The sequence below is a fragment of the Microcebus murinus genome, chromosome 7 (genome assembly GCF_040939455.1).
Source record: "Microcebus murinus isolate Inina chromosome 7, M.murinus_Inina_mat1.0, whole genome shotgun sequence".
Classification (NCBI taxonomy): domain Eukaryota; kingdom Metazoa; phylum Chordata; class Mammalia; order Primates; family Cheirogaleidae; genus Microcebus; species Microcebus murinus.
The window spans coordinates 46,785,591-46,810,365 of NC_134110.1; the positions used below are offsets into that span (position 1 = coordinate 46,785,591).

Sequence of the window (24,775 nt, forward strand, 5' to 3'; positions counted from 1 at the left end):
AGTTTCTTATCATTGGTTCTTAACTGTATAGGGATAGTGTGTTAGTCTGATAGAGCTGCCGTAACAAAATACCACACACTGGTTGTTTTAAACAACAGAAATTATTTTCTCCCAGTTCTGGAGGCTAGAAGTCCAAGATCAAGGTGTCAACATTTTCTCCTGAAACATCTCTACTTAGCTTGCAGTTGGCCTTTCTTCTCTTTTTGTGTTAATACATCCCTGGTGTCTCTTCTTCTTGTAAAGACATCATTCATATTGGATTAAGACCCTACCCTTATGACTTCATTTAACCTTAATTAAAGGCCTTTAAAGGCCCTATCTCCAGTGATGGCCACATTGGGGATTAGGGGTTCAACATATGAATTGGGGGGACAGAATTCTGTCCATAACAGATAACAGAGAGTCCTTTGATACTGTGATGAAAGCTAGGGTTCCTTTAATTAGAAAAATGCAGGCACACATGTGAGTATAAAACCTTGCATATATTTATAGGGCCTTAAAGAACCTAGTTAAACAGGAATACCTGAAGCAGCCTTGCAGAGGGAAACAGATACCAGAGAGAGGGATAAGGAGAATGTGTATAAAAGAGGAAGGGCATCTCATTTTAATTTATTCCTTCCTTCAGCAGTTTACAGAGAACTGCCCATGTGCCAGCCACTGTGTTGCGGTTATCAAACTGGCAAGGCCCCTGCTCTTAAGACTGACAATTTTTGTTGGGGAAGATAGATGGCAAACAAACACATATGCCATTCAGTAGCAGAGAGTACCAACTGCCATGTAGAGAATCAAAACAGAACGATGGGGTGCTGTTTGCCTGGGAAGCAACTTAGATTGTGTGGTCTGGAATGCACCCTTACTGAGGAGACGATGCTGAGGTGACTGACAAGGAGTCAGCCATGCAAATGGAGGCATAGGGCTTGTGGCTGATGAAATTCCTGGTGTTCTCTGGTTTATTTTAGTATCACTTGGCAAAGCCACCTCCTCTCCCACTAGCTGCTTCCCAGATTCAGTTCTGCTGCCTGCAGATGAGGCTTCAGGATTTGCTTTGTGATAGGCGTGGCTATTGTGGATTGTTTCCCTAGCTTTGGATGTTTTTCTCTTATCCTGTCTTTGCAATGTCTAGGCCATGTGTTCAAAGGGGCAAAACCCATCAATTCACACATCTTTCTGAATTCTTACCAGAGTGTAGTTACTATTGCCAGAGTTTACTATTGTCTTTAGAATTAGAGCAATCATATGGGTGGGGGGAGTCCAGCATTGTGGATGGTGTGACAAATGCTAAAGCAATATTTTCACTGCAGTATATGATTCTGTAAGGGTGTGCTGGGGCTCTGAAGGATATAGAAGGATGCCAAACAGCAGCTGGTAGGACAGGAGGACTTCTAGAAGCTGAGTCCTAAGGAGCCACGATTGGCCTGAGGATAAAGAGCAAAACCATTCCGTGGTGGGCAGGCTCCTGCATGTTTATAGCCTACGACCCTCAACAGCCTGGTGTGGCATCACCTCCCACACTCTGAGCGCCATGCATGCTCAGGGCATGACTGTGTCACTGTCCTTCTAGCTTCAGGGGATTTGCACATGTGATTCCACCCTTCTAGCTGACTATTTGCCCAGCGGATTTCCACACACTCTCAGGAAAACTTTTCTAGACCCCTGGACTAGGTGGAGTTTTTCCACTTCTCAACCACTAACCTCTCTCCACCTCCAGCATACAAGCCTGTCAGTGCTCTGTGCACTTTTACAGTCTATAGAACCTGAACCCATTTCTGATGTTCTGTTTGTGTGATGTCTGCTGCTCTGCTGGGTTCACAGAAATGGATCAGGTCAGATTGGCTTGCTAATCACTCTCCAGTGTCTAGCAAGGTTCCTGACCAGTTGAAGGTGCATAGTAAGGAAAGAAGGGGAAGAGCAGGAAGTTGTCTGACAAAAGAAAAGGAGAGTAGAGAAAGTGGGGCTGAGAATTACAGGCAGACATAATAAATAAGAGTCAGGGAGGTAATAGAGAAGGAAGAGGACAACCTAGAGAGGTAAAGTGTCGGATGCCAAGGGAGAGAGAGTGTGGAGGTTACCTGTGAACAACAATGCCTAAAGTGGCTGAGTTGCCAGGAAGGCTGAAGGCTGAAACCTTCCTCTGGGGTTAGCAATTATGGGATCATTAGTGGAATCAGCCACAGGTGGAAAAGCCAGATAATAGTGGATTGAGACCTGGGTGGGAGGTGGGAATTGGATATAACAGGTGGTTAGCATTCTTGGGAAGGGAAGGATGGAGTGCTTACCAGTACAGGCTTGTTGTTGGACTGCTTATTTCAAATGTGGCCTCTGCCACCTATTAGCATGTGAGTTGGCAAATTACCTTAACTTCCTTGCCTCAGTCTGTTCATCTGTAAAATGGGATCCTAATTTATCTAGTTCCTAGAATTTAAATGTTCTTTGCATCTGTGTCAGCTACTACTGTGTGACAAATCACCTCGGAGTCTGACCAGCTAATGAGGACACACTTATTTTCTCATACATGGTCTTCAGGTTGGCTGGGCTTGGCTCCAGGCTTCTGGTCTGCTTTACTTTGTGTGTTCCATTCTGAGGTCTAGGTTCACAGGGAAGTTTTTTAACAACCACGCTGGGCATGCTCTTCCTTTGGTTATCACAAGTGCCTAAGAGGCTAAACCAAACTCTCCTGCTCATGTCTTGTGCACTCACATCCATTGGCCAAATTAACTTACATGGCCAAGGCCAAAGTCACCTATTTGTATGGGGACACACACTCTGCCCTAAGGGGAAGGGAGTGAATATTTATCAAACAGTAATTCAATGTACCCTAACACGTAAAAATGCTGAAAATAGTGTCCATAGGGGTCTGTATACACTATAAATGATAATGTGTTTTCAATAACCACCCTGTGGGGAAGGAGGGAAAGATGGGAGTAGGTTTTAAATGGACAGCAGATTTGAGGGAAGATTATTATATAGAGGGCAAGACTTCAGCATTTTAACAGACTTAGGAGAGGGAGCCTGTGGGCTGGTTGAAGATAAAAGAGCAAAGCATGAGAACTCAGCTGAGGTTTGATAACATGAACTTAGAATGGTGCTGTTTTCCTTATGGCTTTTGATAGCAGCAGCAGCCAAGGAGGCAAATGGTTGGATAGATAGACTTTCTCTGATCTGAGCTTCGTGCACTTGATTTTTTCCCCCTGCTCCCTAATCTTAAAGAGAGAGTCAGATTGTAACAGTTGGTGTTTACAATGTTTTAATGGCTGTCATATTGAGAACTGACTGGAAGCGTCTTTAGAATTAATTTACACCACCATAAAATGAATTGCTCATCTTTCAGAGTGGATTCTTTAGACTTTTTTTGTTTGTTTTTTTCTGTATACCACTCAATAAGATCTAGACCAATGAGGAAACTGTTAAAATATTTTAGAAGCATTGTCTGATTTGAAAAGCTAAGTAGGAATATAAATCCTTTCTTAAATATATAATCACGCACACTGCCATTTGCTTGTGGTTCTGTTTCTTTAGTTGTTGCTCAGAGCAATGTGCACGTATGTGATTAAGATATACGTGGGATGCACGCCCACAGTGCTCAGCTGTAGGATGCGTGGGTGGGAACATAAGGGCTGTGGAATGCGTGTTGGCTTGAACCAGCAGTCATTATTTAGCCTCATCATGGGCCCAACAGTTAAAGGGACACAGACAATGATGTTGATTAACAGCAACCACATGACTTACTGAATGCATAACTTTGTGGTAGTCGAATTGAAGTGGTGATGCACTACCCTAGCTAGTGTAGATAAATGCTTTGGGAGTTCATATTAAGAAATATAGATATGTGTTGGAATAGAGGAGAAGGTTTTAAAGACAAACTGCATCTTGAAGGGTGCTCATGTACCAACATGTGAATATGTTCATTGTGTTTATTCACCCATATTACTGAAACAACACAGGCTAAGTCTCTCCCTGCTTGAAACATTTTATTGACTTTCCAATTGTTTAGTGGAAGAAAAGAGTCCAAACTTCTCATGCTAATACCCAGGGCCCTATGCACTCATTGTGATGACACCCAGATTATTTTGTTTCTTGTGCTTTAGATTCTAAATGACTTGCTCTTCCTTGTACATGCTCCAGCCTTTCAATCTATGCCTTCTTTTAAATTGGTCCTTCTACTTAGAAACCTTCTTCTGATATATGGGTGGAAACTTGACTTCTTTTCCAAGGCCTATCAAAAATACCAGGCTTCTAGAAAGTCTATCCTGATTTTCTTGGCTTGGAAGTAATAATTTCCTTTCTCAATTTTGTAGCCTCTTATCATTACTTTCTTTGCAGCTTTTATTCCCACCATCCTTTATGCCTGTATCATCTGCAACATAACTATTGGCTAGCTTATTTTTGGTTTATAGTGTAGAAGTACTTAAACATTTAGTTTTCATAGATAATTTTTTAATGAGGCACACTTACATAGTGTTTGTGGTTTTTTTAAATTTTGCTAACATTAAAACTTACATACACAGATGTGTATATACTCCCCATCTCTTACCTAATTTCATAAAAGCCAGTTTAAAAAAAGAAAAGAAAAATTGCAGGGAAAATAATATTAGAATAAAGGAAAGGCTTTTATACTGAGAGCATTTGGGCAATGGAAAACTCATGAGGCTATCTGTTTTTCCATTTTGCTGAGGACCAGTGAGAGCTTCCTCACATATTTCTCTCTTCTCTGGAAAGGCATTTGGGAGCCACTATTTTAGTAGACTGTGAGGTTTACCAGAGCTGATTTATTTCTGAATCCCAATTTATCTGTATCTCCCTCCCAGATAATCTGGGATCTCTAAAAGCTTGTAACAAGAAAATAACTGTGATTTGTGACACAGAAGCAACCAGGTTGGGGGATAGATTATTCAAAGATCTGACAGTTGTCTAAAAAAGCAGGAATTCACTTACTTTTACAAAACCATTACTGGAATGTGTATGAAAGTCAGAGCTATGGACAAGTTACAAAAGTTGTTTATTTTCAAAGAGCTAAAAATCTTATAAAATCCCTAATTATGACATTGTTTATTTTTTTCTTTATTCCTAAAGTATAGATATAGTTACTTAGATCATCAAAAGCAATTAACTATAGAAAAGGAAATAATTTTCTAAAGTAATTTCTCTCCTGTTTTCTAAATTTTCTAAGTTCTTTTTAAACACTTACAGAGTAAATTGGCTTTAATATTGGGAAGAAAGACACTGATTTTTTTTAAAATTTGCATTATCTAATAGAACTTGCTGTGATAATGGAAATGTTCGGTAATCTGCACTGTCCAATATGATAGCCACGCCCATGTGTGGCTACTGAAATGTGGCTAGTGCACCTGAAGAACTAAATTTTAAATTGTTTTTAAACATAATTTACAATATCTACCTGTGACTATTGACCCTTACATTGGACAGTGTGATTTCAAAAGATTGAGAAATATTGTGCTATGATTTATAATGGCAACTTTGATGGCATCTTATCAGTTTTCTAAGTTAATCTAAGATATGTGAAAAGGAGCATTTTTTTTTTTTTCAGTTGAAGAGGCTTGAACAGGTTGTATATCTATCAAAGGCAACATTGAACTTTGAGTTACTCTTAGCCCTTGGATCACCACAAGTTTTTAAAGTACTGATTCTCAATTAATGAACTAAGATCTGTCCACTTCCTTCATCATTTTGTCTCTTATTTTAGGTAATATGATCTTTGATTACATATGCATATATACACATTTGTGAAGACCAAGTGAAACAAGGGATAGAGTTTGTTAAACTTGAATGTTCCTTTAGTCTGAATGTTACTATGAATAGAGTGAGCAAACAAAATTTCCTGCTAAGATTATCTTGCTATACCCCCTCTGGGAGAGAAATGTTCACATTTATTAAGTCAGACCAGAACCTCTCATGCTTTTTCATGTTTTTATGGTTTTATGGGTACTTATGTTTCTGCCTAGAATATATATTTTTTCTTGTTTCCAGGATAAAACCTTCAAGAAAACTTTGTTCTCGTTTTCTTCTCTGAAGCCCTTACCTGACCTTGTATACTCCTCTACTTCCCTAACAACGCTGACCAGTTGCCTCTTTCTTGTTTAGTAGAGTTGTATATATAGGCGCATGCAGATGTGTATCCAAATATCCAGGGATTTGATCTTGGGGAAGTCACTGTCATTAAGATGATATTAACAAGAACAAAGGAAGTAACCATTATAGCCATGGTTAAAATTTGTTGAGCACTTACTATGTGCCAGGCATTGACTGAACAATCTAAATATGTTTTCATTTAATTCTTCTAAAATATCATAAAGATGTTATGATGATTCCAGTTTTATAGGTAAGACAACCCTAACCTAAAGGGAAGCCATTTGCCCAAGGCCACACAGTCAGTCATCGGTAGAGCCAGATTTTTTGACTCAAAAGCCCTCGAGTTTACCTACTAAGCAATGATTAGCAAGTAGAAGAAAATCTTGTTCCCAAGAGTAGCATAGTGTGGTAGTAACTATGTGATATGAAACAGTCTGATTTTCATTTCCCCTTTGATATTTTCATGGTGGCTTTAACCCTTTGCACTTGGATGTCGAGTGTGGATAATGTCGAGTGGATAATGAGAAAAAAGCAAGCGAGTGCAAAGGGTTAAACATGTTGCTTAATACCTCTAAGTCTTCCCCTTCTTTTTAATACCTACCTTAGTAATAGAGGATGAAAAGGCCTTTGTATATGTTAGTGCTGTACATCTTCCTTCTCCCTTCCCAAGATACCAGACTATAATGTATAAAGTCTTCCTAAATGATTAGGGTCATCTTTTTTTCATTAGCTTCATTTGACAGAGAATGCAGTCAGCTTGTCAGTAGAAACTATGTTACAAGGTGCAGATATTTACTTTTATCTTTATTTATAACCTCATTCCCCAATTCCCACCCAGGCTGTTTTTATGTTTAAAAGGCTATTCTTTTTTACATCTTGCTTTTCTACTGAATTTCACTTTAGTTTGTCTTTTTCACTTAGGATTGAACTTTTCAAGTCTATGCTATGTTTATCTTTTAAAAGTGCATGGTTACTATTTTATCTAGCAGTTGTTAAAAGTGTTAATGCCTAATGTCCCTTCACAGTGATGGGGGTGGGGGGATACTGGGGTAAAAATAGAGAATTTATGTTTGTTGAACACATGGTAAGTGTCAGATGTCTTATGTATTATCTCTCTTTAATAGCACAACAATAGTGTGAGGGTAAAAAATAAGGTAATATTAGTATTTCCATTATACAGAGAGATGATATAACTTGCCCATGAATCTATTATCACAATAAAGATCTTTATTGAATATATTATCACAATAAAGTAGCAAAGCTTGGACTTAAATTGGTGTGTACTGGTTAGGGAGAGGAATGTAAAGGAAAACATAAGTAAAAAGTAATTTGTATACTCTTTCTGAAAATAAAGTATATCTAATCTCTATTATATTTATTATATTTTGAGATTATTTTATATACAGTAAAACATATTTTAAATGTTCAGTTCAGTGAGTTTTGATAATTTTGTAGCATCATGTAATCAAAGGCAAGAAAGTGCTCTCTACCCTTTCCAATGAAATCTTCCTTTGCTTTCTCCATTTTGCTATTGAACCCATTTGCTGAGCTTTTTATTTTGGTTATCACGTTTTTCAGTTCTATTGTTTTCATTTGGTTGTTCTTTGTCATCTTCTTTGCAGAGTCTTTCTATTTTTGGCTAAAGCTTTTTATATTTTCTATCTGTGTCAGGTGTAATTGCTCCTTGAAGCATTTTTAACATAGCTGCTTTAAAATATTTGAGGGGTAATTCTGACATTTCTGTTGTCATGGCGTTTGCATCTATTGATTGGCTTTTTTCATTCAGTTTGAGATCCTCCTGATTCTTGATTATGAGTGATTTTTCTATTGAAACTTGGATATTGTCATTGTGTGTTAGGAGACTCTGGACTTTATTGAAACCTTCTGTTTTAGCTGGCTTTCTTTAATGCCACACTGGCTAAGGAAATGAGAGGATATCACTTAGTTACTGCTAGGCGGAATTAGAAATCCCAGATCCCCACTCAACTTCAGTTGATACCTGAGAGAGGTAGGGCCTCTCCTATGGCTGGATACTGAAGAAAGTTCTGACTCCCCACCGGGCGTCCTCTGACTCCATCCCAGGAAGGAGTGCTCACCTCTTATTACCTGGTGGAGGTAAAAATCCAGCCTTGATACATCATCTTAATTGATATTGTGATGATAAGGAGATGATGAAAGTCTGAGCTCCCTACTTGGCCTTCTGTGACACTATCCTTCTATGTCCTGTCCTCTTCTATTGGGATACCTAAGTACAGCCCAGTGAAAGTGTAGACTTTCCACGTAGCCTTTACTAGTGTGATGGTTGGGTCACATTTTTTTCTGTCATGTTTGAGTGGAGCAGCTATTGTCTAAACATTTTCTATCTTGCTAGGCTACCCCTTTCCTGGTCCTTTGGCTAGACAGCAGGCTTTTGTTGTGTCTTTTTTTTTTTTTTTTTTTTTCTGTGCCCTCTGGTGTTCCAGGCTGTGGGCTTCTTCAGCTCTAAGTTTGGGATATATTAAGCAAAAATGAAGCCTAAGGAACTCACCACCATGTCATTTCTCAAGTTTCAAGGTCCTTATATGCTCTTCCTTCTCTTTACCATCCAGTCTTCTTATGTTTGTCTTATATATGAAGTCTATCATTTTTATTTTTACTTAGTGGGATGAACTGAGAAAAGTATGTCTATTTCGTCTCAGAAGGATCAAAGAGGCACTACTTTATTTACAACAAATAAATAAGAAAAATATCAGAGTAGATCACATGTAGTAAAGGAAAATAATGTTTCATAAAAACTTGGTTCAGTTCATATACATATAGATGTGCTTGGGCGTTGGTTTACAATATGAAATCTGTTTCTTATGGTATACATGGTTAAAAATATTTTAAAGTCACCAGTGTGGACCACTTACCAATCTCTCAACCTGATACCTGAAATCCCTCATCTGAAGTTTCATATAGAACCTGCCCTTGTATTCTCTTCATAAATGAAAACAGTTAATGTTCATGCCTTGGGATCATCCAAACCCTTGCCCCACTCTACTGATGTTGAAATATGTTAAGCGCTATTTTAATTTCCAATATATTGTCTAGCTATCAAGGGAAGGATGAGTAAATATTTGATGTGATATTTGATATGGTGACTAAACCTAAGTAGTCTTTGGAAAATGAGATTCCCTTATAGCAAACTGTTTTACAAAGATGAAACTGTGGACAAGTAAAGCAGAGCGAGTGTGCATCATGTGGCTTGGAGCAGCCCGTGTCCTGACACAGCTGCACGTGGTCTGAACATCTGGCTGGGGTGAACAGTCATCTGGGCAACATCTAGCTTGGGCAACCACACCATAGTCGTCAGGGCTAATATCAGGCAAACTTGTGAGGACAATAGAGTGTGTTTTGCGTGTTCAAGCCTTTATTTTCTATGCTGTTTGTTCTCTTCTCTTGTTGTAGTGACTTCCTTCTCCCTGTCTCTTCCTGCATGGAATAGGGGAGTCTCTCTTACTGGTCACTTAGGCTTGCTGGGAACAGACATGCTCACCTTTTCATGTTGCTGAATTACCCACCTGGAAATTTGCATTTTACCCCTATTTTTGATAGTGAGAAAAGAACTTCTACCTGTATTTAGGAATTTTAAGCTTTGGCATGTATATGAAAAATAAAATTTAGCTCACTTAGACGTTTTGAAATTATATTCTGTCTCTTCGTAACCTGACCAAAATGATAAAATTGAACACAATTTAGCTCACTTAAGTTGTCTGGGAGTGGGAGAATGAAGAATAAGTTAGAGGACCTGTAAGTTCTTTCTTGATATGGTTGGGGTGAAGAGGGCTGGGGTTCTCAGGTCCCAGTGTCCTTCAGAGCATGGTTGTACTCTACCCTAGAACAAGCGTCAGCAAACCTTTCCTGTAAAGGGCCAGCTACTAAATGTTAATATTTTAGTCTCTGCAGGCCACACAGTCTCTGTTACAACTCCTCACCTCTGCCATTGTAGCACAAAAACAGATATAGACAGTATGTGAATAAATGCGCATGACTGTGTTCCAACAAAACTTTATTATGGACATTGAAATTTTAATTTCATGTAATTCTCATGTGTCATAAAATATTCTTTTTTCTTCCAAGCATTTTGAGATATAAAAACTAATTTTTGATCATAAGCCATATAAAAACAGGCAGTAGGATGGATTTGGATATTCTGACCCCTGTCCTAGCAGATGTCTGCTGGGCAGGCTCCTTTGTCTAAGGAGGTCTTTTGCTCCCTTCCATTAGCTAAACCCAAGCTTCTGTTCCCATGACATACATTTATAGTACATTTGTTGTATTTTCATGTTGAGTCATCAGTGATCTCATACTCATGAACACATTCCCATTCATTCATGTGAAACTTTTTGTAGATGATCTAGGCACTTTTCTGGACACCTAAGGTCCCCAGCTGAGCAAGGGAGTCTTTTCCTCAGGTCTTCACAGTGTCATCTGGATTAATTCTACCTTTGATAAGTATTTCTTGGTAATAACATGTGTTCCTAATGCACATCTTCCTTGCTAAGCTATTACTATCCTTCTTTAGCTTACTAAGTCGTAATGGGTGTTATGAAACCTAGAGCAGAATGTGTTGCTAGGATTTCAAGGGTATTTTTCTCCCTTAAGAAGAGCTAAGCAATCATGTTATTGGTTCAAATGGAATCATGCCACTTTGCAGTGGTTCGCCTGAAAGTTACAGAAGACCTAACAGTGGCTTAATAAGCAGGAAATTATTTTTCTCACATAGTATCAACGCCAGAGGTGGGCAATTAAGAACATGGTTTGTGTAGCCCGGTGATGTCAGAGCTAATGTTAGCCTCTTGCCTTTCTCTCATGTTTGCAGCTCTGTAGTGACAGCATGTCTGTAGCAGCTCTGGACGTCACTTCTGCATTTAAGGCAGAGAGAAAAGAGAAGGGTGGTATCAAGATCTGTCCTCCTCTTTTTCAGTTCCAGAATTGTTTCTTTCTTATCAAACTTCTGTTTATGTCCTCTAGGGAAGACTCTGTCCACAGCCACTTGTAGCTGCAAGGGAGGCTATAAAATTGAGTATTTGGCTTTGTAGCCATATTGCAGGAGGTGTCAAGGAGGAGAGTATTGGCAATGTGTAGCCAATCAAAAGTGTCTCCTACAAAGCGTTGCAGGCTTTTGTAATGCTCAGATGACTTATGGAGGGTAGTCTCTGCTGAATTTGAATCCAGAACATAACGATTGAGCACCTCCATTAATTAAACAGATACTTGGAGAGTGTCTGCTATGCATATGTTATGTGAAGGAGGTTTGAAAGAAGGGCCATGTCCTCCAGGAATTTTGTCTCTAGCTAGAAGCAAGACATATATATGAAATTTTAAACAACCTGTCTCAGTTCTAATAACTAACAGTGGGGATTGAAGTATATTTGTTTCTAAGGTCATTAATTCTTTTAGCAGCATTTATTAGGTGTTGCATATATGTGCAACTATTTAGGCTTTGCAGGTACACAGATGAATAGGACAGTCTCTGCACATGGCAGTCAAGTAAATCAGTAGTTACAGGACACCTCTATGGTTCTGTGATTGAACATATTTTTGGTGAATTACACAATTAGATTGGAAGCAACTTTTATTTGCTCTTTGGAAAAATATGTTACAAGAAGGGAATGGCAGTGAATAGGATTGAATCTCAGTATCTTTCCATCATATGTATGCTTATTCTATAAACAGTGATTGAGCACCTACTGTAAGTTAGTTACTTGGTTACACACTAGGTTTGTAAAGTTCAATAAGGAGTAGTCACTTGCTTCCAGGGGCTCCTAATCATCTACTAGGAAGATATGTTAATAAATATTGCAATGCATGGTGAATTGTCAACATTGCTTAGGAGGATATATTGGGTGCAAGATTAGTTAAAGCTTCATGGTGGGGGGGAGGGGAGAGATAATTAATATTCCTGAAGGGGTTATCCATGCAAATAAGGGGAGGGAAAGGTATATTATTTAAAAAGATGAGTTCTGTCAAAGCAATGAAGCACAAAACGCTTTAGAGATCTCCTAGCTATTTCTACATGATAGCAGTGCATGTACCACCTTGCAGAAGCCAGTTCATCCTAAGGGGCTATTGGGAGTGTTTGCACAGTGTCTTTATTCAAGGTATTGCTCAGAATAAGGGAACATTCAACTTGAACAAGGCTCCATCCCTTGTTTCACAACAGAGTGTGGTGTGGGCAGGGATTGGTAGGACTGGAAAGTTGGGTGACTTTCTGGTGAGTAAGACCCGCTTGTTCTTTAGAATGAATGTGGTGATGCCAGTGCATTTGCTCGGGTCTTTTTGCATCATGGTGGAGACAAAATAAGGCCTGACACTTTGTTCCTGATAGTCTGTTACTGTAAACTGACTCATATGAGAATGGCACCCCCGCAGAGGCTAGGCCCAGGAGGGCTGGGCTCACTTCCAGCACCCAGCAACCAAAGCCCTGCTTCTGCCCATCAAGCTGGGAGCTGTTTTGGAGAACATTTCCTTTACAGGAAAATTCTGAAGTAAGCTGACACTGTCGAGCTATCATTATTATTCCTTTTGGGGGAAAAAAATTTCTAGCTGAAAATTATGATGAGATTTTTGATAAACTTTCAAACCATTATCTTTTTCTTTAAACCACCAAGTAAAGTAGAGGAAGAAACCCTCAAATCTTTAAATAAAAATATCTTTTGGAACTACACTTTCTATTATGGAGGTGGTAGGGAGTTGAAATGAGAGGGAGTGGGAGGCTTTTGTTTTTAAATTTTTTTTTTGATTGTGGTAAAATATATATATAAAATTTTAACCATCCTCAAGTGCTCAGTTCAGTGGCATTAAGTGCATTCACACTGTAACCATCACCACAATCCCTCTCTAGTGCATTTTCATTATCCCAAACTGAAACACTACCCTCATAACTAACCAATAACTCCCCATTTTCTCTCCTCCAGCACTGCCTAACCACTGTCCTATTTTCTGTCTCTATGGATTTGATCGCTCTAACTACCTCGTATAAGTAGAAGCATACAGTGTTTGTCCTTTTCTGTCGGGCTTATTTCACTTAGCATAATGTCTTCAAGGTTTGCCTATGTTGTAGCATGTATCAGAATTTCATTCCTTTTACAGGCTGAAAAATATTTTATGTATCACATTTTGTTTATCCACTCATCCATCCATGGGCATTTGGGTTGCTTCTACCTTTTGACTATTATGAATAATTCTGGTATGTACATGAGTATACAAATATCTACTTGAGTCCCTGCTTTCAGTTCTTTTGTGTATTTATACCTAGAAGTTGAATTATTGCATCAAATGGTAATTCTGTGTTTAATGTTTTGAGAGCCCACCATGTACTTTTCCACAGGGAGTATATCACTTTGCATTCCCACCAGCAATACACCTGGTTTCCAACTTCTGGGAGGGTGGGGTTTTATACATGAAAAAAAAAAGATGATGCCTTCAAAAAATCATCTTAAAACAAAGCTGAAATTGTGCGTTTGCAAAGAAAAATTTCTATTACATTTTTAAGAGCAATGTTTGTGAAATCCATTTTGGGTTTTAACTCTTCATTTCAAAAAAATTCAATATTAGTGACATTCAAATTAAATAAAAATGGCACTTCAGTAAAGACCACAAACTGCCTGCAGTGTCAATTCAATAACTAGAAATCTGTCAGGCACAGAAATGGTGGGGAAGAAGGGAAACAAGAAGAGGGTCTTGAAGCTGACCCATAAGCTGCTGAGTCCATTAAATTGAGTAAATAACTTCAGTGAAAGCAGGCAGGGGTAGTGATGAGGGTAGAAAAGCGACAGCAAACAGGGGCACCTTTTACACGATGAGCAAAGAGATGGAGGTCACACCTTATAAGAGGTCATTGGAAAGTGGCTTGATATGTAAATATTAGGGACATGAAATTTCAGGGAAAACAAAGCAAAGCCTGTCAGAAATTGTTTTAAATAAATAAGCCCAAGCACAAAAACCTAAATCAACTACTGGCTTTGCAGTTGAAGGAGGGAACAGCTATGGAGGATTAAAATATTTGTGTGAAGAATAAGGGCTACGTGTATAGAAAGTAAAAAACCTGGACGATGTCAGCTGTTTATAGATAGCTTACATTTTGAAAGCCAAGTATTTACTAGCATAAAAAAGCTTCCTTCTGGTTTAAGGTTAGATCAGGTAAAAAGAGGAAATTTCTGGTTCATTCTGCAGCTACTGGTTTATTCTACAGCTGAACAAGTGTTTCTGAAATGTCTATTATGTGCCAGTGTCTAGACTCGGAAGTGGAGGTCATGGATATGAAAAAGGCATGGTACCTGCCCTCCAGGAGCTTACAGTGGGGCCGGGTGACGCAGACAGATCTATTAGGTCATCATCCTCGATACCATGAGGAAGATAAAGAACGAGAGGACTGTTTGCATGAGGGGGGCATAGACAAAGGGGTTCTTGCTGTGGTAGCCAGAGATTGCTAGAAAGCTTTCTTAAGAAGAGATCTGGGGCTGACACAGGGTGAGTGGGAAGTTAGCTTCTCAAAACGAAAAGGTAGGACTGAGTGGAATAGAACTTCTTTCTGGGTTGAGGGACCAGCATGAGCAAAAGCGAAGGCAGTATGAGAGTCTGATTTGGTAAGGAGGTGATGGGGGAAGAGAGTACAATGTCTTGGCAGCTACCAGCAGTTCAGTGGTCTTCCTAGGCCATGAATTCCAAGTCAGGCAGCAGCAGAGGTAACACTGGAGAGAAAGATCAAAGCTACATGTTTATCTTCTCCTCATTAATGAATCCATCTCATGCCAATCCCCCACCTTTCTGCTGCAAGATGAGAACCAGAGCCTGTAGCTCTAGATGCTACAAAGAGACCCAGGTTTAGGATAAAGGTGATATTATAGATAGCAGAATGGAAAGATTAAAAATATTCAGGGTACTTAATGACACCATTGCACTGTGAAATCAGCTAAATCTGAACTTTTCCCATTACAGGATTTCCTGTTGTGAAAGCGAATAATTTTCTTTACTGTTTAATCAAGTTTGGATTTATCTGTCTGTAACCTGACATGAGGTGCATCCTGAATGATCCATGATTTTTGGTACCTTCTACAGACACCTGTATGACCCTTTGCAATTATAACCTCTTTGAGCCTCATTTTCCTTATCTCTGAAGTGAATATAAATTATGCCTCAGTTTTTCATGAAGATTATTTGAGATCCAGAACAAAGCCTGAAGGAATAGATATGAACATGTTGAGTGGCTACTGTGCACCATGAAATAGGTTGGTCCTTGGTTGGCTTTAGGAAATTTAGAGACTAGAAGAGAAATGCACCATGTCCAGATAAAATGTCAGAAATAAGATCACATGCATATGGACCTCTGTACAATCAGTGTGTATGGATCATTCAATATTTTTTGGACACATACTATTCCAGACACATGATCTGATGTGAGGTAGGTACAAGGTGGGGATCAGAAAGGGAGAGGAAAAGCATGTTTTGAAGAACTGGTATTTAATCCAAAACTTGAAAGTGAGAAGCTGTTAGGTGAAGAATGGGGAAGAACGCTGCAGGCAAAGAAACATGTACAAAGTTCAGTAGGTGGGAAGGAACTTGGTGTATTCAAGGAAGAGAAAAGGAAATGTGTGGCCAGAGTGTCATGAGCAAAGAATAACACAGTGAGAGATGAAGTTGGAAAGGTAAAAAGGGACAGATATTGCAGAGCCTCCTTGGCCATGTTAAAGACTTTTGAACGATCTAAATGTAAAACAAAGCCATTAGAACGTCTTAAGCAAAAGCCTCATATATACATTTAAATGGGACTTGGGTAGTCAGGTGAGGCGAGCATTTGATGAGTCTGGCTGGGGGATGTGGGTAGCTTGGGCCAGGGGGTGGCAGTGGAAATGGAGAATAGTACATGGATTTAGCAGTATTTTGGGTTGTAGAGCAACTGGATTTGGCGATAGATGGAAGGAACGTGATGAATCATGGAGAGAGTGATTTCAAGGATGACGCCTCAGTTTCTGAGTAACCAGGGAAGACTGGAGCAAGCAAATTTTTTTTTTTTTTTGGTAGGAAAATCAACGATTAGTTTTGAACATGTTAAATTTGAGGCCTCTGTTTTGCAATGAAATTGGAATGTTGAGCAGCAGTTTTACTTCTTATATTCATAAGAAAGCTCTGGAGTTAAAATGTGAGAGTCACCCACCTGTTGGTTGGGAACACAGGAATGGGTGGCACCTGTGTTAAGGAGGGCGCGGAGCGTGGGGAGGAAACACCTCACTTCTTCGGAGAAGGCTTCCCTCATCCCTCAGGTGTAAAGTATTCTTCAGAAGCCTGACAAAGAAGAGGGGAAGAGAAAACCATGGCTTAGATGGGGTGAGAAATAGAGGGTAGGCTTTTTAGAATCACAGAAGCTGGCAGGAGGGGAAGAACATTGACGCTGACAAAGGGGAAAACGAAAGATGTTGGGCAAAAGAAGGTCATTAATGAAGTGGGGTACTGAAGGAGATGGGGGCCAGGTGGTAGGTATCTGACCTTAAATCATCTGAGATCAAAGGGAAGGGCATGAAGATAGGAGTTTAACTAAATTTGAGGGGTTAAGATCACAGAGAGGTGAAAGCATTCACTACCAGAAGAGCCAAAATACACATACCTGCCATGCACATATGCATGCACACACCTGTGCATATGTTCATGGGAGCTGTCTAGGTGGAATGCGCGGTTCTCCTAACATTCACTGTTTATGAGATAATAATGAGTACATAGGAGGGGCTCAGTAAATATTTGTTGGATTAATAAATACCCCTAGAAGAGTGAGCTTTAGATTTCATTTGTGGGCGTATCTTTGTTAAAGGGCATGGAGAGAGTAAGATGGGAAAAATTGGAAGCCGTGGAGCATGACCCCCTTGAGCTATCCACTGTGTTTTTTCCTTCTTTTCCATGTAGAAGTGAACTCGGTTTTAAAATCATTAGTTCTTTTGTCTTCCTCTTCTATTAGATTGTGAATTTTTTGAAGGGTTAATCTGTCATATATAAATACATGTTTCCAGAATATGACCCAGGGATGGCACATAGTAAGTGCTCAGTAAATACTGGTTGAATGAACGTGAGAGCGTAGACTTGCGTGAATGCGTACAGAATGGAGAAGATTCAGAGAGGGGAAAGGGAGTGCTGTTTCAGATGGAGGCAGAGATACAAGCTAAACTGCAGGGGTTGAAATAATTGCATGTGTGGGAAGCAGTAATGGAGTTGCCTGATTTGGTATTCTCATCTGTAATGTGCCAGATTAGTAACTTGCTCAGAGTCAAGCAACTTGGAATTGATGGTTTCTGGATTTGCACTGAAGTCTTTCTGATTTCTGAGCTCAGGGTTTCCCACCATGCCATGCTCCCTCCTCACCATATTATTTCCCGTAGTTATCACACCACCTCTCCACTCGCAGATGCCCTGTTTCTTCCCACTTAGGCCTGATGAAATATTTTCTGTCATGAACACTTTCTTTCTTTGATTTGTTTTCTGAGTTCTATTCGTTCCTCTTTTCCTAGCTCTCCACTGCGGTTTGAATCCACAGGGTATTGATCACCCTGCCCGGGCTGAAGGTATTAAATTGCAGATTGAAGGTGAAGGTGTGGAATCTCAATCCATTAAAAACAAAAATTTCCAGAAGGTGCCTGACCCTAAAGGAACCCCCAAGCGACTGCAGGCAGAAGCTGAGACGGCGAAGGTGGGTAATTTTCCAGTTGATTAAGGAGATTCTAAAGCCACAGCTTTGATACGCTGTGGTCCAGCCACAGAGAAAAACTGAGAATACTTTCACTAATTGCCATGTATCTTGGGTTAAGTGAATGCTGCCTTTTGAAGATGAGTTAGAATAAATGAAAATATTAACTGCATTCCTTTTTGGCATGCAATTGAAACACGTTTGTGGCCAGTCTTATGGCATGAGGCTTTGAGCTATGGGTAATATAGAACACCTTGGACTTAAAGAGTCATCTGCCAGGCTCAGATTTACCACTTTATGATGTTGGGCAGATCATGTAACTTTGAGTTTCAGATTTTTCATCTACTGGATGGGAATCATAAAAATGAACCCCCCTCATTGTTGAGTAGTGCAAATGATTTCTTGCATGTGGAAGGAAGCATTTTGTAAAAGCCCAAATACTACATGACTATGAAAGGCTTTTGCTTCTGGACACTGTTAATTAAGAATAGCTGATATTTTATGAAATATGTATATTCCAGTTCCTGTTTGAAGGACTATTGATATTCTGGCTTTTTGTGTCCCTGTAACAATCCTCCTGAGGCAAAACATAGTAAGTAGGACCCTAATTAATGGACGATAAAATTGTTCTATTTTGCTGTAGGATATTTAGTTCTCTTTGGTCTTTAGCCTAAATGTAGATAACATGAAACTGCCGAAACACTGGTAAACATACACTGAAACATGGGTTTAGGGGGGGTTAGGTAATTCATTAGTAAGGACAGCCTTTTATAAAGGCTTTCTACAGTGGCATTGGCACTATATAGATTTTTGTCTGAAATCAGTGAAGATGTTCATGTTGGGGGCACAGTGTGGAGGATGTTTATATTAGTTTTCCTCTTGGAAATTAAGGAAACGAAACTTCACATGGCATTTGGTTTTTCCTCCTTTGTGTATTCCCTGCAAGAGAATTTCTTTTCAAATGTTTGTTGAGTGAATGAATATATGCAGGCCTTAGAAAGCAAATGTAAGCACTTAAGAAAAAATTTAAGGGAAAAGGTCACTTTGCTGTTATACAATAACCACCTCCTTTCTCCTCCAAGTAATGTCTTCCAAAATCAAATGTGAACTTTTTTTGCTTTATATTACAGTTCTGAATAATTACCATGATTGCTTCTCTTCTTTAATGTGAATAACTAAACATTGTTGACATTGTGTGTGTGCGCGTGTGCGTGTGCGTGTGTGTCAATGGGGAATGATTACCAAGGAAGATATTGTAGGTATTTTGCACTAGATATTTCAGCTGAGAGAAATTGCACTTCATAGGAAATTGGTTGATGATTGTTGAAGTTTGGTTTCTGAGAACAGTTGGAAACAAGTGAACCCTGTTAAGATATCTAAACCTGATCAATCTGTGCTACCACACAGGCAACTTGAATGAGCCAGGAAAAACACCTTAAAGGTCTTCTTTAACTAGGAAGATAAATAGTTTCTTTGAGTAAGCTATTTTCAAAAGGGTGCTTCAAATATTAAAAATTTGAAAATAAAAATTATATATAGTAGAAAATAAAAATTGATGTATTTCTGATTTTTAATTCAACTTTAAATATTTCCAGATTATATCCCCTTTATTTGTGCATAGATTGGTAATATAAACCATTTGATTCAAATATGATATTTGATTACTTCTGAATTATTTTGAATATGTGATATTGTAGTAGATCCTGAATTTTGATGTCAGTTGCACTTGCCATGGCCTTTGGATCACTTTACAGTTGTTTTACGGAGAACATATTTCGCTGAGAATACAGATGTTTATGATGAGCCTTTCTTCAGGACTAGATCACATATTGGAAATCAGGTTCATCTGAGTTTATCTAAATCATCTGCAATGAGCCCTCCACCCCAAACAAATGAGGTCGAAAGGGAAGATTCTGGGGCTTTTCACACTGCCATCCTATTCAGGGGTGAACGGACCTAGAAGCTTTAGTAAAGCTTAGACAAAGCATTCATCCACTTTGCCACAGAGGACTAGGTGACATTGGTGTTGCAAGGGGGAACAGGGCTAAAAGTACTGTATAGTGGTTACTGTGGATGTCAGAAGTGTCACAGACCCTGACATTTCTGTGCCTCAGACAATGTGAACTTGTTTTTTGCATGTACAAACACATTTACATTTTCCCTTCTGTTCCATTTATTTAGAGGGCTAGTGGAGTGGTGAGCCATCTTCTCCCCCACCCCCACCCCCCCAACCTGGGTGTATAATTGAAACTTGAGTAATTTCATCTACTCTAAACTTACCTAAAGAGGAAAACCTCTCTGGCTGGAAATGCATGCATTTAAAGCCATTCAGTAATGTAAATTGGTACAGCTTTTCAGGAGGATTGTTTGATAGTAGTTATCAAAATTTTAGATGTGTGTAATTTGATAGCCAATAATTCCCTCTCTAGAAACTTGTCTTAAGGAAATAATCCATCCAGATGTACAAAGATGGCTGCAAGAGAAAACATTGGAAATAGCCCAAATGTCCATGTATAGCACACTGGCCAAAGAAACAGGGTATATTAATGAAATGGAACAGAATTCTTTCTCTGTAGAGTTGTATGTGACCTATATGTATGCATGTGGGAAAACCAGGTAATAATATTTTAAAGTAGTGAGGGGAGGAAAAGGACAGGTTATGGCACAGTGTGCATAGTATGTTCTCATTTATGTGAAAATTTCTTTCTCAGTATAAAGGCACCAGTGACTTTGGGAGAGTTTACTCCACAATTTTAGCAACGGTTTATATCTGGAGTTGAGATCTTAGGGAAAAGTTTCACTTTCTGAACTTCTGTTTTGTTTGACTTTTTAAAAAGATTTGCATTCTTTTAAGTATATTGACTTTAAAGCCCTTTTTAGATCACCCTATTAACTTTAGTAGCTCAATCATGACTTTTCCTATTTAGGGTTAGTATGATTCCTTTTAAGGTGCTGAATTTCCTTTCATGACTTCTAATTCTTACTGCTGAGTTTATTTGCCAAAGGATGGAATTATCCTGGGGTCTTTTTGCCCATGTGTGCCTTGGGTTGGGGAACCTATCTGATGTGGTGCTTTTGCATTTATCCCTACCTGAACTCTGGGATTCAATAGCTCCAACCAGGTGTTACTTTAATGTTTCAATTTAACATTCTGTCTGTTTACTTCTGACTGGTTATGCAAATCAAGTTCCCCCAGTTGCACTTTCCTGTTTGCAGACTTCACACAGGGAACCTGGTTCCAGCTCCTTGTTGTGGCTTTGGGCCCTGCCACTTTAAGTCTGGCCATGGAGGGCTTTGAAACCAATCCCTCAGCTCACCACCTGTTCCAGATCCCCAACAGGCAGAATGAGCTTTGCACCTCCTCACTGCCGTAGTTTTCTGACATCTAGTGAATTCTCTTCCTTGATTTAGAGTTTGGTCTTATATAAATTTAAAAATGTTAAATATTTTCTAGTATCTTTAAGCAATAATAGAGCTTGAGGAATGATTGTATCATGTGCTTAATCTACTATGTTGACCCTGAAATTTGTGTGCTTTCAGGATTACAAAATGTGTGTGTTATGTATCCATATCCATCCTGGGAAAAATAATTCTTGCTTCTCTGTCTTAGAAAGTGATATTGTGGGACCATTATCCCCAACTCCTCAAAAGACTCAGAACCCTAATTGCAGATAGAGGTTGTCTCTGCCACTGGTTGCCTCCAGCTCTTTTAAACCAAAGAGAAACCTATAGAGGACCCAGATCACTTTTAAATCTTATTATTGGGCAGCATTCAGTGTAGTTGAAAAAAAAAATGAATCCATTTGAAATGTGTGTCTGCAAAAGATTTTTACCAACATGAGTCCTAAATGTCTGTGAGTGTTTGGGAGTCCAGAGAGAGAATATGAGTGTGCGCCATGCCACAGCTGTAATTACAAGTGCAGGTGCAAGAACTGTGTTTACTTAGCTTTACAGGAGAGTACAAGGCAAGAGATCTAGTAGGCACCACTCATTTCCATCTCATTGGAGGCCCAGAAGTTATCCAGGTATACAGCTTCTTTTGACTCATCACCCACACATGGGGCATGTACAGCTGCCACCAACAAGAGTCGAGGTGAGGATGGGTCTCTTTGACACAGAGGAGGCACAGCCCCTTTTTCTCACCAATCTTCTTTACCATTATAGTCACATAGGTGCAAGGCCAAGTCACAGCTCCTATAGAACAGGTGTAGGTCCACATAGCAGCTTCCAAAGAAACAGCCCTGTGAGAGACTGAGGTCTTTCTCAGACAGGCCGAGCCCTGAGGTTAATTAACCTTTTACTCACAGAGCAGTCAGGACAAGACTGCGAGAGAGGGAACTCCAGCATGAGTGGAACTCTACCTGTGCTGTGAAGTATGGGTAAAATTCCATTATGTAGCACTAAGAATGGAGGGTACCCTTAGCAGTGAAGTCTACTTATCTTGAGCCAAACGAGAGCAGCGGAGATGTTCAGGCATGTTTGACATCAGTTTCTTAGAGTCAAGGTTTCTGTTGTGGAAATTGAGGCCAGAAGAGTAGGTTAGGCCCAAACTGTATGGGATTTGAATGCTGGGATAAGTAGCATGTGTTTACTTTCTACCACATTGTTCAATATCACATAAGGCTATCTAAATTTATTAAAATTTAACAAAATGAAAAAAATACTACTTTGGTCATAGCAGCCACATTTCAAGTGCCCAGTCACCACATGTGTCTAGGGACTACTATTTTGGATAGCATGGACATAGAACACGGCTGACATGGCACACAGTTCCATTGGATGGCACGGCTCTAATTTGGGGGAAACCATTGACGTTCTCTGGGTACAGGAAAAAGATGGAAAATGAAATTGTGTTGATGTTGTCTCTGGTCCTTGCCCTTGGGCCTGGGTAGACATGTGCTTCAGTCATTAAAGAAAAAAAAAGTCAATGTCCTGAGAGTGTGTTGAAAGTGATGTTCCCAAATGCTCTGATGGTTGGAATTTATGTTTCCATGGCAACTCTGGCTATGGAATAAGATCATCCCATCATTCAGCAGTATCCTGGCTGATTCCTATCTTGGAATTCTGGGTTGGGTCCTCACAAGGGGCCTAAACTTGACATTGAGAAATTAGAAACACTTCTAGACTTGATTTTTCTAGGTGCTCACAAGGAAATTTCTCCTTGCTGTGTTTTTTGCCTGTTAAATAAGGGTTTCATAAGGTTGACAGCCCTTCCTTTTTCCCTGCCATCATGCTAATTCCTGGAGTCAGAGCTCTTTGGGTGTCTCCCCATACCTCTCCTTTATAAAATCTGTTTTCTGATAAAATAGCTGAGAAACCTGAGAATTTAAGTGACTCAACAAAACTTACTTTCTGGTTACTAGCTGGAGGAAGATGTAACTCTAAATCTAATGGGCTCTAAATTCAGGGTTTTTTATTTCCCTAACATGAAATGTATAAATGATCTATTTATTTGAAAAGAAAATATAGTCTGTTAACACTGAGAAGCTGGCCAACTAGGCGAAAAAGAAGAGGTTAAAATGCTGCATGTATTCTTTACCCCTAAGGGAGAAACACAGAAAATCTTGATTGCTGCATTATATAAGGGAGAAGCAATGCCAGCTTCTGAAACAGTGAATAATTGCCTGCACTTGGCTTTGGGCTGCATTATGTGAATCTTTGGCAGCAGATAGCCTTTTCTCATTAGGCTAATATTAGATTTAGTTTGTATTTCTTTGGCACAGAGTTAAAGGAGCTGGCCTGGAACTTGGTGCTGGAGGCAGGAGGAGGAGAAAGCTGGGAGCTTCGGATAAGCCACTTGCGGATAAATGAGAGTTGACTGCAGGGCAACTGGTGGACATTTGTAACAATGAGCAGGAGCCATTAATCTGGGATTAAAACAGAAAGCTAAAAGGACTTAGATTTAGGTAAAAAGATGAAGGGTGGATTGTACTTAACCTTGATCAAATTACATTGCTCAGCTGCCTCTGAGAAGCTCTGTGGCAATTTGGGGATAGAATGATCTAATTCTTGGCTATCTCTGTTTCTTGGCTCGAGGAGCAAAAGTGTCTCCAAATAAAGCTGCCAACCCAGGATAATGTCACCAATGATAGGAAAGGACATAATGCATGAGAAACATAATGAGCACATACTTTGTTAAGAATTCTCATAAGGGTCAGAACGAGAAAATCCAGCAAGAGTGACTTCATGCTATGTGCCTTCCAGGGCCCCAGTACATCGACATTGGGTACTTGGACAGATCTCAGAAGAAACTACAGTAAATTTATATTTGGAGAATAAACATTCTTACTAACATATCACTCTGAAAAGTGTGACAGTAAATAGGGTATGTTTAAGCTATAGATGTGTCGTATAATCAACAAAGAAGAAAACCCTAGGGAGTATCTGACCATCTAATTTATTCTACAGGTAAGAGAGATGAGATTAAATGAGTTCTCCAAGATCTTGAGGCCAGTAGTGTCACAGTCCAGCCTGAAACACAATTATTCTATTACATGATCCACACTTTTCACTCTTTTGTGCTGTCAAATCTATATACAAGCACAAGTGCTTGGAGCCATTTCGTTAATGGTGCTTTTCTGGTGGACTGAGCCTTTGTGTGTGCATTTTTAGGATGCAAATTAAAGGGTGGGATTCAGGGAGGTGGATCAGAGCCTACCAGATTCTTTTGAGTTTCCCCACTTCAACTAGTAAATTTTTAAGGTCATTCTCTCTGGAGATTATGCTATCTCTTCTGCCTGTAATGTTCTTCCCCTCGATCATTGTGCAGCTGGTTCCTTGTCCTTTAGGTCCCAGCTCACATGTGCCTCTTCAAAAGTCCTTTTCTGACCACCCTAACTAAATTAGTCCCCAGTCACGCTCTCTGACATCTCTTGTTTTGATGTCCTCCATAGAACTTATTCTGGTCTGAAAGCATCTTGTTTATTTTCTGTCTACACTGGAATTCCAACTCCTTGAGAACAGTGATCTCATCTGTCATGTTCATTGCTGTAA

At 39.4% G+C, this 24,775-nt stretch overlaps 1 protein-coding gene across 4 annotated transcripts in view; it reads left to right on the forward strand.

The window, feature by feature from the left end:
* The window catches only part of SAMD12 (sterile alpha motif domain containing 12), a 425,091-nt gene that overhangs the window by 24,199 nt on the left and 376,117 nt on the right, over positions 1–24,775 (forward strand). For all 4 annotated transcript variants that reach the window (XR_012920166.1, XM_020289001.2, XM_076005060.1 and 1 more), the window contains exon 2: positions 17,607–17,785. Coding sequence is in view for 3 of the 4 variants with exons in the window: in XM_020289001.2 (XP_020144590.1) it covers positions 17,607–17,785 (179 nt within the window). In the remaining variant the exon portion in view is untranslated. The remainder of the gene's footprint in view (positions 1–17,606; positions 17,786–24,775) is intronic.